This window comes from Procambarus clarkii, chromosome 89 (genome assembly GCF_040958095.1).
Source record: "Procambarus clarkii isolate CNS0578487 chromosome 89, FALCON_Pclarkii_2.0, whole genome shotgun sequence".
In the NCBI taxonomy this organism is placed as follows: Eukaryota; Metazoa; Arthropoda; class Malacostraca; order Decapoda; family Cambaridae; genus Procambarus; species Procambarus clarkii.
In genome coordinates this window covers 4,499,761-4,512,510 of record NC_091238.1, presented here as the reverse complement: position 1 = coordinate 4,512,510, position 12,750 = coordinate 4,499,761, and the positions used below count along the sequence as shown (strand labels likewise).

The 12,750-nt window shown below is 41.7% G+C and overlaps 1 protein-coding gene across 5 annotated transcripts in view; it reads left to right on the top strand.

The window, feature by feature from the left end:
* The first annotated feature begins 1,212 nt into the window (after positions 1 to 1,212).
* Positions 1,213 to 12,750, top strand: part of LOC123773426 (major facilitator superfamily domain-containing protein 9) — a 91,065-nt gene continuing 79,527 nt past the window's right edge. For 2 of the 5 annotated variants that reach the window (XM_045767183.2, XM_045767181.2), the window contains exons 1-2: positions 1,213 to 1,681; positions 11,684 to 11,815. In XM_045767183.2, coding sequence (XP_045623139.2) covers positions 1,634 to 1,681; positions 11,684 to 11,815 — 180 coding nt within the window. In that variant the 5' untranslated portion in view covers positions 1,213 to 1,633. The remainder of the gene's footprint in view (positions 1,682 to 11,683; positions 11,816 to 12,750) is intronic. The other 3 variants (XM_069317853.1, XM_069317854.1, XM_045767182.2) reach the window with 3 other exon arrangements.

The window sequence follows — 12,750 nt, the reverse complement described above, 5'->3', positions numbered from 1 at the left end:
GGGATTGAACGCGGACCTGCATGACGCGAGACCGTCGCTCTACCATCCAGCCCAAGTGGTTGGGCTGGATGCAGTGGTTGAACCCAATGCACAGATACCGTATGTAAGATAAAGGTAGATTAGCGCGAAGTATTATCTCATTATATTGACCTTTCTCAGGTCAATAAAGAGGCCAATAGGGAACTAATTTTTTTGTCAAGGGCTGAGTAGATTATATTAAGCAGACTAATAATGGCATCATTGATGCTCTTTTGGGAACGGAAGTCAAACTGGCAGGGATTTCTTCTTTTCAAAAAATCTTTAATTTTCTTTCTTCCTGATTTTTTCAACTTTAAATTTTCTTTCTTTTCAAAATCTTCAATTTTACAAGGTACGAGTTGAGCTATTTTTAAAAAAAATTTTCAAATATTTTTGATGGTATCAGTGGAGTTCATGTTGGTCTGTACTCCTATTACCCACGCCAGCCGTCACCCACGCCAGCCGTCACCCACGCCAGCCGTCACCCACGCCAGCCATCACCCACGCCAGCCGTCACCCACGCCAGCCGTCACCCACGCCAGTCGTCACCCACACCAGTCGTCACCCACACCAGCCGTCACCCACACCAACCATCACCCACACCGGGTTGTCAACGTGGTATCTTTACATTTTGATGTTTCATGGTGATGTTCACTGGAGCAGTGTTGAGGGCGAGGGAGCAGGTGATAACGGTTATCCCGGGCGAGATTACACAACTCTGATGGCCAGGGGCCAGATTCACGAAAGCACTTACGCAAGCACTTACGAACGTGTCCATCTTTCCTCAATCTTTGACGGCTTTGGTTACATTTATTAGACAGCTTACAAGTATGAAAACTTGCCAATCAACTGTTGTTATTGTTATAAACAGCCTCCTGGTGCTTCGGAGCTCATTAACTGTTTAATAATTGTAAACAAAGCCGCCAAAGATTGAGAAAAGATGTACAGGTTCGTCAGTGTTTGCGTAACTGCTTCGTGAATCTGGCCCAAGATCTTCCTCTTGACTCAATCACAATGAAGCATTAATATAGTCGACGAAAATGTGGTGTAAATTTAATATATTAAGCTTCTCTGTTCCAACACTCAGTGTAGCAGAATGAAGAAGATACCACAAATAAATCACTATACCAAACATATATAATCTTTTATCTCAACTGTTATCAAGAGAGATGATATGGTGTTTACGAGTGGTGAAGTTGGCGCGTCAGAGGCGCGAGAGCTCACTAGGCTACTGCTGTCTCCCTCTGCCGCAGTAAACATATATATTGTGAACATTTAAGAAACGTCTACCAACATTTATTTATGGAAAGAAGTTGTGTATTTTTTTTACCATGATATGTTGAAAAATTTCGAATGAGTTTATAGAGGATTTTGACATTTTTTTGGTCGGATTTTATTGGATATTGTCGATCAGGCTATATTTACGGTGAATTGCAATATGTGTGGAATTTGCGATCTTTAATAACTCTAAAGTTATGTGATGAGTAACCTGTTTATTGTAACTTCTATTGTACGGTGTACAGTAGCGAGTGACTGAGGAAACATCACAGTACGGTGCACGGGGGACAGGAGGCATCACAGTACGGTGCAAGGAACAACACATGACTGAAGCACCATGGCTGCACTAAGGATTCAACGTCTCATGTACGTTGTGGGATTTTTGGTAAGTGACAAACTAGGATGGCTGGTTACAGCATGGCGGGAAATGTGCACTATTAGTCAGCATACCTAGCATTACAGTGTGCACTATTAGTCAGCATACACAGCATCACAGTGTGCACCATTAGTCAGCATACCTAGCATCACAGTGTGCACCATTAGTCAGCATACCTAGCATTACAGTGTGCACCATTAGTCAGCATACCTAGCATCACAGTGTGCACCATTAGTCAGCATACCTAGCATTACAGTGTGCACCATTAGTCAGCATACACAGCATCACAGTGTGCACCATTAGTCAGCATACCTAGCATCACAGTGTGCACCATTAGTCAGCATACCTAGCATCACAGTGTGCACCATTAGTCAGCATACACAGCATTACAGTGTGCACCATTAGTCAGCATACATAGCATCAAAGTGTGCACTATTAGTCAGCATACACAGCATCACAGCGTGCACCATTAGTCAGCATACCTAGCATTACAGTGTGCACCATAAGTCAGCATACCTAGCATTACAGTGTGCACTATTAGTCAGCATACCTAGCATTACAGTGTGCACTATTAGTCAGCATACCTAGCATTACAGTGTGCACCATTAGTCAGCATACACAGCATCACAGCGTGCACCATTAGTCAGCATACACAGCATCACAGCGTGCACTATTAGTCAGCATACACAGCATCACAGCATGCACCATTAGTCAGCATACACAGCATTACAGTGTGCACCATTAGTCAGCATACACAGCATCACAGCGTGCACCATTAGTCAGCATACACAGCATCACAGCGTGCACCAAGTCAGCATACACAGCATCACAGCGTGCACCAAGTCAGCATACACAGCATCACAGCGTACACTATTAGTCAGCATACAAAGCATCACAGTGTGCACCAAGTCAGCATACACAGCATTACAGTGTGCACCATTAGTCAGCATACACAGCATCACAGTGTGCACTATTAGTCAGCATACACAGCATCACAGCGTGCACCAAGTCAGCATGCACAGCATCACAGTGTACACTATTAGTCAGCATACAAAGCATCACAGTTTGCACCAAGTCAGCATACAGAGCATTACAGTGTGCACCATTAGTCAGCATACACAGCATCACAGTGTGCACTATTAGTCAGCATACACAGCATCACAGCGTGCACCAAGTCAGCATGCACAGCATTGCAATAAATCCCTGACATTTGAGGCCGCCCTCTGATAAGTAAGCCAAGGGCACCCCAGTCCACAGCAGTGGTCAAATAACCACACCTTATGACACAGGTACTCAAGCCACCAACGGTACTTTAAATATTTGACAATGTGATTACTATTGCCTAGCTAAACATAATATACAAGTTCCTTCCAGTTTATGTTCAGAACCCTAAAGATCACCCCTGATGTTGTCATAAATATGTATGGCTTGACACACTCAGCAACACTATTTATAAATAAATAAATATGTTTATTCAGGTAAGGTACATACATACAAGTGATGTTACATTAATGGATTGATATATAGATAGAGGTAGTACATACAATGCCTAAAGCCACTATTACGCAATGCGTTTCGGGCAAAATTTGTTAATTTTCGATAGGTCTTTAACGCATACAGAATAACCTTAATATTTTATTCACACAATATGAATATGATATGAACAGATATGAACAATGCTACATAGAATGCATCAGAGTGGAGTGAGGTGTCTCTCCCTCCAAAACATGATCTTATCTCAGTAACAAAACTGGTTTCGTAAATGATGCTACTTCTCCCAATCTGTGAATTAATATTGGAATTTCATAGAGTAGCATACATGGACCACTCTTCTCACATGAGCCCGTCTTCAGGGTGAAGTGATTACCAGGAGGCATTAAACCTATTATCACACCAACTCGATAGTTATCTAGATATTTGTGATGGTCTGTAAGCATATTATGATTACAATGATAGCCTATTTATAAACTGAGAAGTGAACCTTTGTCCTAAGCAGAGAATATTCTCAAGTTATAACTTTATTGTATTATATATATTTAATTGAAATTATATGCCTTTGCTTAACTGTAATTGTATAGTGTTTTTTATGATTATTATTATTATTTTTTACAAGAGTTCTTACATTCTTGTACAGACACTAGCATGCGTAGCGTTTTGGGCAAGTCCTTAATCCTTAATGTTCCCCGGAATACGACCCCACAAATCGTTTAACAACCAGATACCCATTTTATTTTACGAGCTTTTTAGGTCTGGTTTAGACTTAGGAGCTTGTTTGTATAACGTTCTTTTTGCTTGACCAAACGCGACATCCAAGAATGATTTTGGGTATTTTAACTTCTTCCCAATTTCAAATATTTTCGTTATTACTTCATAAAAAGATTCCGAGCTGCAAATTGCAAAAAAAAAAAAAAACCCAGCAAAAACCCTAGATTTTACCCTCGATTTGGTGTGGTATGGGTACGTTATCTTGAGGTTATCTTGAGATGATTTCGGGGCTTTAGTGTCCCCGCGGCCCGGTCCTCGACCAGGCCTCCACCCCCAGGAAGCAGCCCGTGACAGCTGACTAACTCCCAGGTACCTATTTACTGCTAGGTAACAGGGGCATTCAGGGTGAAAGAAACTTTGCCCATTTGTTTCTGCCTCGTGCGGGAATCGAACCTGCGCCACAGAATTACGAGTCCTGCGCGCTATCCACCAGGCTATGAGGCCACACAGTTAACCATAACCAAACTGATTTTCTCAGCTTAATTCGCTGGTTCCGTCAAATTCACAATTGAGAAAATAGAGAGAATGGTGTTCTGCCTTTTTTTAGACATCATGATTCATAGCATCGGCAGGAGTTTCAAATTCAGTGTGTATAGGAAGCCTACCAATGTGCGCAGGACTCGTAATTCTGTGGCTCGGGTTCGATTCCTGCACGAGGCAGAAACAAATAGGCAAAGTTTCTTTCACCCTGAATGCCCCTGTTACCTAGCAGTAAATAGGTACCTGGGTGTTAGTCAGCTGTCACGGGCTGCTTCCTGGGGGTGGCGGGGACACTAAAAAAAAAAGCCCCGAAATCATCTCAAGATAACCTCAAGATGATGTGTGCTCGTATGTTCATTGTTACTCAAATCATCAAGTTCAGGTGAAGTGGGCCATATTTTCTGGCATGTTTCTCAGAGCCCTGAGAGTTTGCAGCCCGGATTTTTTTATGAAGAAATAATTAAAATATTTGAAATTGGGAAGAAGTTAAAATACCCAAAAATCGTTCTTAGATGTCGCATTTGGTCAATCAAAAAGAACGTTCTACTAATAAGTTCCAAAGTCTAAACCAGAACTAAAAAAATCGCTGGTTTTACCCTATTTTGATGAACTAGAAAATCTTGCCCCAGCCATAAAAAACCTTAATATTAACCTAATGTTCAAAAATAATAATACAGTTAAATGCATGTTAATTAAGAACTCGCCCTCGGGGCTAGATTCATGAAGCAATTACATACTGTACTTACAAATGTTTTTCTTCTTAGCATCTTCGTAGGGGCTACATCAGTATTTAGGTAGGCATTTACATATAAAAATCTTCGTAAGTACACCGCCTTGCATTAAAGACGCTCTGGACCACTTGTAGCATTAAGTAAACTGGATATAACTCAATTTTTCTCTACTACACAACACAGAGGATCGATTTTATTATAAACAAACATTTTAGCTGGCGAGTTTCATCAAGACGGAGTCCTTCGTGTTAACAAGTAAATGTTACCAGCCTTAGTTCTAGGTAATGGACTAACACGGTCCATTACCACATGAGAAAATGGTTCCTCCGGACTACAATAAGCCTTAGAGGAGCTTTAGGTGGTATCTGGTTTGGCCAACTCTGGTGTCCTATGTCAATAAGTTGACACGGGACACAAGAATTATAATATGTGCCACATCGCTTTTCAGTTTGGGCCAGTAGGAATGCTTAAAGATTTTATGATAAGTACCCGCCAAACACACACCAAAACTACGACGTTGGTACAACGTTCGAACAAGTTTTAACACCTAACCAGTTATAACAACCAATATAGCAAGTTGTAACAACGTTCTAATACGTCATAAACACGTTAAGCCAAGATGTAACAACTTTATTACAAGTTGTAACAAGCGGAAAATAGGGACAGTTTCGGTATGTGTTTCCAGGGTAATGTTAGTGCCTTGATGTCCCCCCATAGGATCATCATGAGCAGCTGCAAAAACCCTCTCTCTCTATAGCATGTAGGTAGCATTACCTGGTGTACTGTCTCCCACTCATTTGACCAGGGAGAACTCTGTGGTCTCCATTTTCTCATTAAAATCTGATCCTCGTAATAGTAACCAGTCACTGCATCTGCTATCTCATTCTTAGAGACTGCTACATCGTAACATTCTGCAAGACTGGGGTCAGCCTTTTGCAGTTCACTCAAGGTGGCTCCCATGTCTTGGTCAGATGTCATTGGCCGAGTCCCAACAGTTTTCTCTCCCCATCCTCACTATTCTCGGTAGGAGGTGATGGTAGGCTCTCCACTGTCCTTGGCCTCATCATCGATTCTGGCCATAAAAGTATCTGCAAAGTCCACCTTGCTTTCACCACTCGTAAAGTTTCTCGTGGCCTTGGGATTTACCACCTTCGCAACCACAGGGCTGCCCTTACATTTATGACCCATTAACATGGTCACCGTACATGCAAGATAGATTAGATTAGATTTTTTATTCAGGTAAAGATACATACATTGAAGATGAGTTACAAAAAAAGTAGTTAGTAACAGTTTATTGACAGTTGAGAGGCGGGCCGAAAGTGCAGAGCTCAACCCTCGCAAGCAAAACTAGGTGAATACAACTAAGTGAATACAAACACAATCTTAGATTTAAAGATAGAGCTAGTACATACAATTGAGCTTAAAGTATAAATTAAAAATTGTGTTGAAAAAAATAAAAAAGGGGGGGGGGGAACATAGCAGAAAATATCAATTATACAAGTTGTTCAACAAACAGCATTGTTTAAAATAGTAAGACATGGGTTAACATTTAGGGGTGAGGTAGGTTACATGGAGTTTATTAGGTGGTACTTAGTTTTCATCTTAAACTGGTTGAGAGAGGTACAGCCTTTGACATGACTGGGAAGGTCATTCCACATTCTGGGTCCCTTAATTTGTAGAGCATTTCTAGTTTGATTAAGGCATACTCTTGGAACATCAAATAGGTATTTGTTTCTGGTGTGGTGTTCATGGGATCTGTTACATCCTTCTAGGAAGCGTTTAAGGTCAGGATTGACATTACAGTTCAGAGTTTAAAATTTAAAAGTACACATGAGAGAATGTGCAGTGACTTAATATCTAACATATTCAGAGATTTGAGTAGGGGTACCGAGTGATGTCTGGGGCCAGAGTTGGATATTGTCCTAATAGCAGCTTTGTGTTGAGTAATTAGAGGACGTAAATGATTTTGGGTAGTAGAACCCCAAGCACAAATACCATAGTTGAGATATGGATAGATAAGGGAGTAATAGAGCGTCACCAGGGCAGGGCGGCGTACATAATATCTGATCTTAGAAAGAATGCCCACAGTTTTAGAAACTTTTTTCGCTATATTTAGAATGTGTCCCTGGAAATTCAGCTTGTTATCGATGAGAACCCCAAGGCATTTGCCATCTACTTTATTACTAATTTGGATATTGTTTATTCTTAGATGAATTTGATTTGAGTATTTATTACCAAACAAAATATAGAAAGTTTTGTCAATGTTAAGGGTAAGTGTGTTAGCAGTTAGCCAAAGATGGACTTTATTTATTTCAGTATTCACTGTGACATTTAAAGCAAGAGGGTCAGGACTGGAGTAAATGAAGGTTGTGTTACACAACACAATGTTGTACACAACAATATCCTCTGTGGTGGGTAGTTCTAGGGAAACCTTAGGTGTAGGCAACATAATAGGCAGTCTGGAGTCCCCTACCTTATCCCCTGCTAAATCATTACAATATTATATCAACATTAGGGAAAGGTAAGTAAGGAGTGACTCAGACTGTACAAATACCCTCGTGAAAATCAGATTCCAGGGTTACCTGACGAAGGGGTACTGGTCGAATATCACTAGTGACACCCTCGACCAGTACCACCTCTCCAGTGTCGAGTGTGTGTGGGCACCTTGCAATGCACTTTCCAAAATTAAAGTCTGGATGGCACCGGTGTCTCGGAAGATCACCACGTCCTTCCAGGAAGAACCCTCAAATTTTAAAAGCTTCCCCTTCGACAAGAATGGAGTAAGCAGGCCCAACCACTTTGGGTTGGGGGTCCCACTCTCTAACCCTTCAGAAGTCCTCAAGCCTTGTGTCGCAACATGAGCATTGAGCCTTTGTTCTGGGTACAGTTGCCAACATCGGCTAGTGGCTAGTGTAAACATCGGCTAGTGTAAACATCGGCTAGTGTAAACGTTTGAACGTTTACAATAGCCACAGTATCTTTGGGAAGAAGGGACATTACTACCAGAATTCCCCCATGGTTCACTCTTAGGTGCCTTGGGGTTAGACAATTTAAAGTGGTTAGTATTGTCTAAACGAGAAAGTGCAATAGTTACAGGGTTAGATTGGGCTGATTTGGACTGACTGTGGGTATAAGGTTTGTTACCACGTGGGATATAATTATTTTTAATGAAAAATTTGCCGGCCAACTGGTAGTTTTCTGCCAGCTTGTCCAAATCAACAATACTTGTATTAATCTCCTTCCTTACTGTGAGATACCGTGCCACCGGCTCTGACATGTTACCTATAAATCCTTCCACTAAAATCATTTTTTTAGTGCCTCGTTTGTCTCGGATTTAGCTGACTGAATCCACTTTCTAACAATCAAATTTGAATATTTGCAAATTCAGTAAGAGGTTGGTTGTGAGTTGGCTTAAGGTTGCGATCGGCCTAGCAGTGAGCTTCAGACATAATTTAATATACCCTTAAATTTTGTTCCCTGCCTTTACCATAATTAAAAAAATCCTAATCAGGCAGGTTTATGAAAGTATCTTGGGCTTGATATCTTAGCTGCCCCTGCAAGATGCTCACCTAATTTTCTTCTGGCCAGCCACTGAAAATGGTCAAAAAAATCTTTCAGGGGTCTAACTCTGAAAATTCTGGCAAGTTAGGTTTTTTACCATAATGCATGGATGGGGTTTGAATCCCCGGCAGGTGGTGGTACGGTGGTAGAGCCTCTATTACTTACCTCCTGATATCTGAGTCTTTGCTTCTGTAATTTTGCCTCTTGCTTGCCGTCTTAATTTGGCTATCTCTAACTCTATTTCCCTGTCCCTCCCATCTGCACTTTCAGCTGGGCTGGGCTGGCATAAAGCTGTATCAATTGGCAATAGTTCTTGGTCTATGCAATGTTGTAAAATTTTGTTAATGAGTATCCACTTTTTATCAGTTTCAATTAAATCTAGACTAAAACTCATTTTCAAACAACACTAAGTTCGATTTAGTCAGCAGCTTAATTTCCACCACTGATAGGGTACCTGCCAGTACCTTGAATTTAGCCTCCATCATTAATTATTCTAGATACTGGCAAAATAAAAATTGAAAAAATTAAAAAAATTACCACGGCTCCTGTTAAAAGACCAACACTTACCTCAATCATGGAGAAGAATCCAGTTAGTGCAAGATGTAATTATCCTTTGCTAGTTGAGCTGGACCCTAGGCTACCACACAACTGTTCCTACGAAGGTCACAAAATTAGTTCCAGCACTCAAAAACTTAAATTTGTACAATTTATAAAATATATAAATGTCTCCCGGACAGGCCCCCACTTGTTATAGTTGAACTTGTGTTTGCTCTGTGAGGGCCAACAGCTAAGGTCAAGGAGTTCCTAAAATAGTGGATTTAGCTTAGGCTCGGCCCCCAAGGAAGACAAGTCCCAGCAAATAATACTTGACCTACAAAGTCTGCAGTCTAGAGTGATTAATCAACTCCACTATAAACAGGGTAAAAAGATACTCTAATATATCCTTAGTACTTATTTATTAACCCCCTTATAATCCCCCAAAATACAACAAATACTTTATCAACTCAACTCGATCTTACTTTAACCCCCTTTGATCCACATAGGCAGGATACAAGGCTTACAAACAGCAACTGAGGGTAACGTCTACGTTCCTGAAGGGACAGAACACACATAGTTTCCCAGTAAACAAAGACACATGTGGTCTCTCTTAGCCACCCCAGAGTTAACGTTTGGGGCTCAAACATTGGCTTAAGAAGACACAATTAATATCTTAAAACTCGGTGGCAAAAATACTCAAAGATTTGGTACTTAACTTGGTAACACAGAATAAGGAGAGAGAAGCGAGGAGGATGAGAAGAGGCAAGGAAACGGCCCACAAGGTTGTGCGAGCGGTCAGTTATCTTGAGATGATTTCGGGGCTTTAGTGTCCCCGCGGCCCGCTCCTCGACCAGGCCTCCACCCCCAGGAAGCAGCCCATGACAGCTGACTAACACCAAGGTACCTATTTTACTGCTAGGTAACAGGGGCATAGGGTGAAAGAAACTCTGCCCATTGTTTCTCGCCGGCGCCCTGGATCGAACCCGGGACCACAGGATCACAAGTCCATTATGCTGTCCGCTCGGCCGACCGGCTCCCTTAAGTTAAAAAATCCAGCAGAGAAGAGCGAAAAAACTTTCTCGTTCCCCCATGATCGCTGCCTGAAGGATACTCAATTGATCGTACAGTAGCAATAATACACGTCTTCAAAGACACTCATTTACTTGTTACTTTAAACAGTAATAGAATAGCTAACATCTAGCTTTATATTATATTAATATTTAATTAACACAGTCTGCCAACAGTATGAGCAACAAGGTTATTTCTACGTCTGGCAGGGAAGACTGGAACATAAACACAGGCAGGACGCAGATTCCTTGACTATAAGTTATACTATTAATTAAATATCCCTCTTACATAATCCAATCCTACCGATTAATGTTCTAATATTTATTTAATCAAGAACCCACCCAAAATCCCTAAGACAAGTCCTATCACTACCGAAATACTTGAGTGACTGATCCCTGCATGAATATAAAAAAACCCAATTTGACCTCTGGTTTCCTGGCAGAGCCAATTAAGAACCCAGGGTCATAACATGGAGTTTCGTGAATCTAGGTCCTCGTCTGTAGCAGGTTGTGTGTACTCCAGCCTCCAGCCCTTGCAATGAGTGTGTATGTGTTTACATCGGCCAGACTGGTAAATCTCTTTCCTCATGTTTAAAACTACATTCAGTTGCTATTCGCACAGCCCAGCACTTCTGTGCATTGTATTTACATTCCAGTTTATGTGATAGTTCTATCGACTTCAGAGGGACAAAATGTATTGTAAAAAGTAAGGGTTTCGTTGAATGAAATGTGATTGAGTCCGTTCTGATCAAGCAATGTAACAACACCCAAAACGTAAGCCCTGGAATGTACAAATTAGGTCCCCATATAAGCTTTAATATAGCACGTCAATACAATGTAGCATCCATTTAACCTGTGTTTATTTTTTTTCCTCCGGAGGCACTTATACACTATTTTCCAGTGTTTTTATTTGGTACAGTTACACTTTTCATCCTTTCCTACCCTCTTTTTTTCATCTTTGTTCCATAAGGTTTCATCCCCTATCTTGGTGGTCAGGTGCCTGCCTGAAATATAAGGATATAAGGTATCTGGATATAAGGTCTGCCTACCATGTTTCTTTCTTCATTCTCTATTTTGCTCTAATGAAGGCGAATTAAGCCGAAAACGCTTTTAGCATTCTCTAATTTTTCACATGTGGTTTTTCTGCATCGTCGTTAAGGCTGCTGCTAGAACAGTTAGCCAGGCAGCAGAACTTGGCTGAACTTGGCTGTCATTTGCATAGTCTACTGTTGTGTTCAACATCTATTCACAAGATGACAGATGTTGACTTGTAATTACAGTACTGCTTACAGAGAAAACAAATGTAACAGCAGATGTATAAACAAGTTCAGATGCATCTATACTGTACATTATTAATGTTCTTTTCTTAGGATATGGCAGGCGTGATGCTGATCCTTCCCCTGTTTATAGTCCATCTCCGGCACATGGGCATGACTCTGTTGATGGGAGGCATCATCCGCTCCTTCTACGGCATACTTCAAATTATATCCTCTCCTGTCATGGTATGATTATTGTCTTATTGCCTTTAAAGGCTTGTTTACTTAATTTGATATAGACTTACTTCAGTACAATTGAATATCATGATGTTAGTACATAGGGCCTACTATAAATTAAAACTTTAACTCATAATAGTACTCTTTAAATTTTAAATTTCGCCCTGAGGGGCGAGTTTATTGGGCAGCGCCACTCATCTTGTGAGTGGACACACCGCCATAGTGACAGTATTGGGCAGCGCCACTCATCCTGTGAGTGGACACACCGCCATAGTGACAGTATTGGGCAGCGCCACTCATCTTGTGAGTGGACACACCGCCATAGTGACAGTATTGGGCAGCGCCACTCATCCTGTGAGTGGACACACCGCCATAGTGACAGTATTGGGCAGCGCCACTCATCTTGTGAGTGGACACACCGCCATAGTGACAGTATTGGGCAGCGCCACTTATCCTGTGAGTGGACACACCACCATAGTGACAGTATTGGGCAGCGCCACTCATCCTGTGAGTGGACACACCGCCATAGTGACAGTATTGGGCAGCGCCACTCATCCTGTGAGTGGTCACACCACCATAGTGACAGTATTGGGCAGCGCCACTCATCCTGTGAGTGGACACACCGTCATAGTGACAGTATTGGGCAGCGCCACTCATCCTGTGAGTGGACACACCGCCATAGTGACAGTATTGGGCAGCGCCACTCATCTTGTGAGTGGACACCGCCATAGTGACAGTATTGGGCAGCGCCACTCATCCTGTGAGTGGACACACCGCCATAGTGACAGTATTGGGCAGCGCCACTCATCCTGTGAGTGGACACACCGTCATAGTGACAGTATTGGGCAGCGCCACTCATCCTGTGAGTGGACACACCGCCATAGTGACAGTATTGGGCAGCGCCACTCATCTTGTGAGTTGTCGGAAAATCCGACACCATTTAA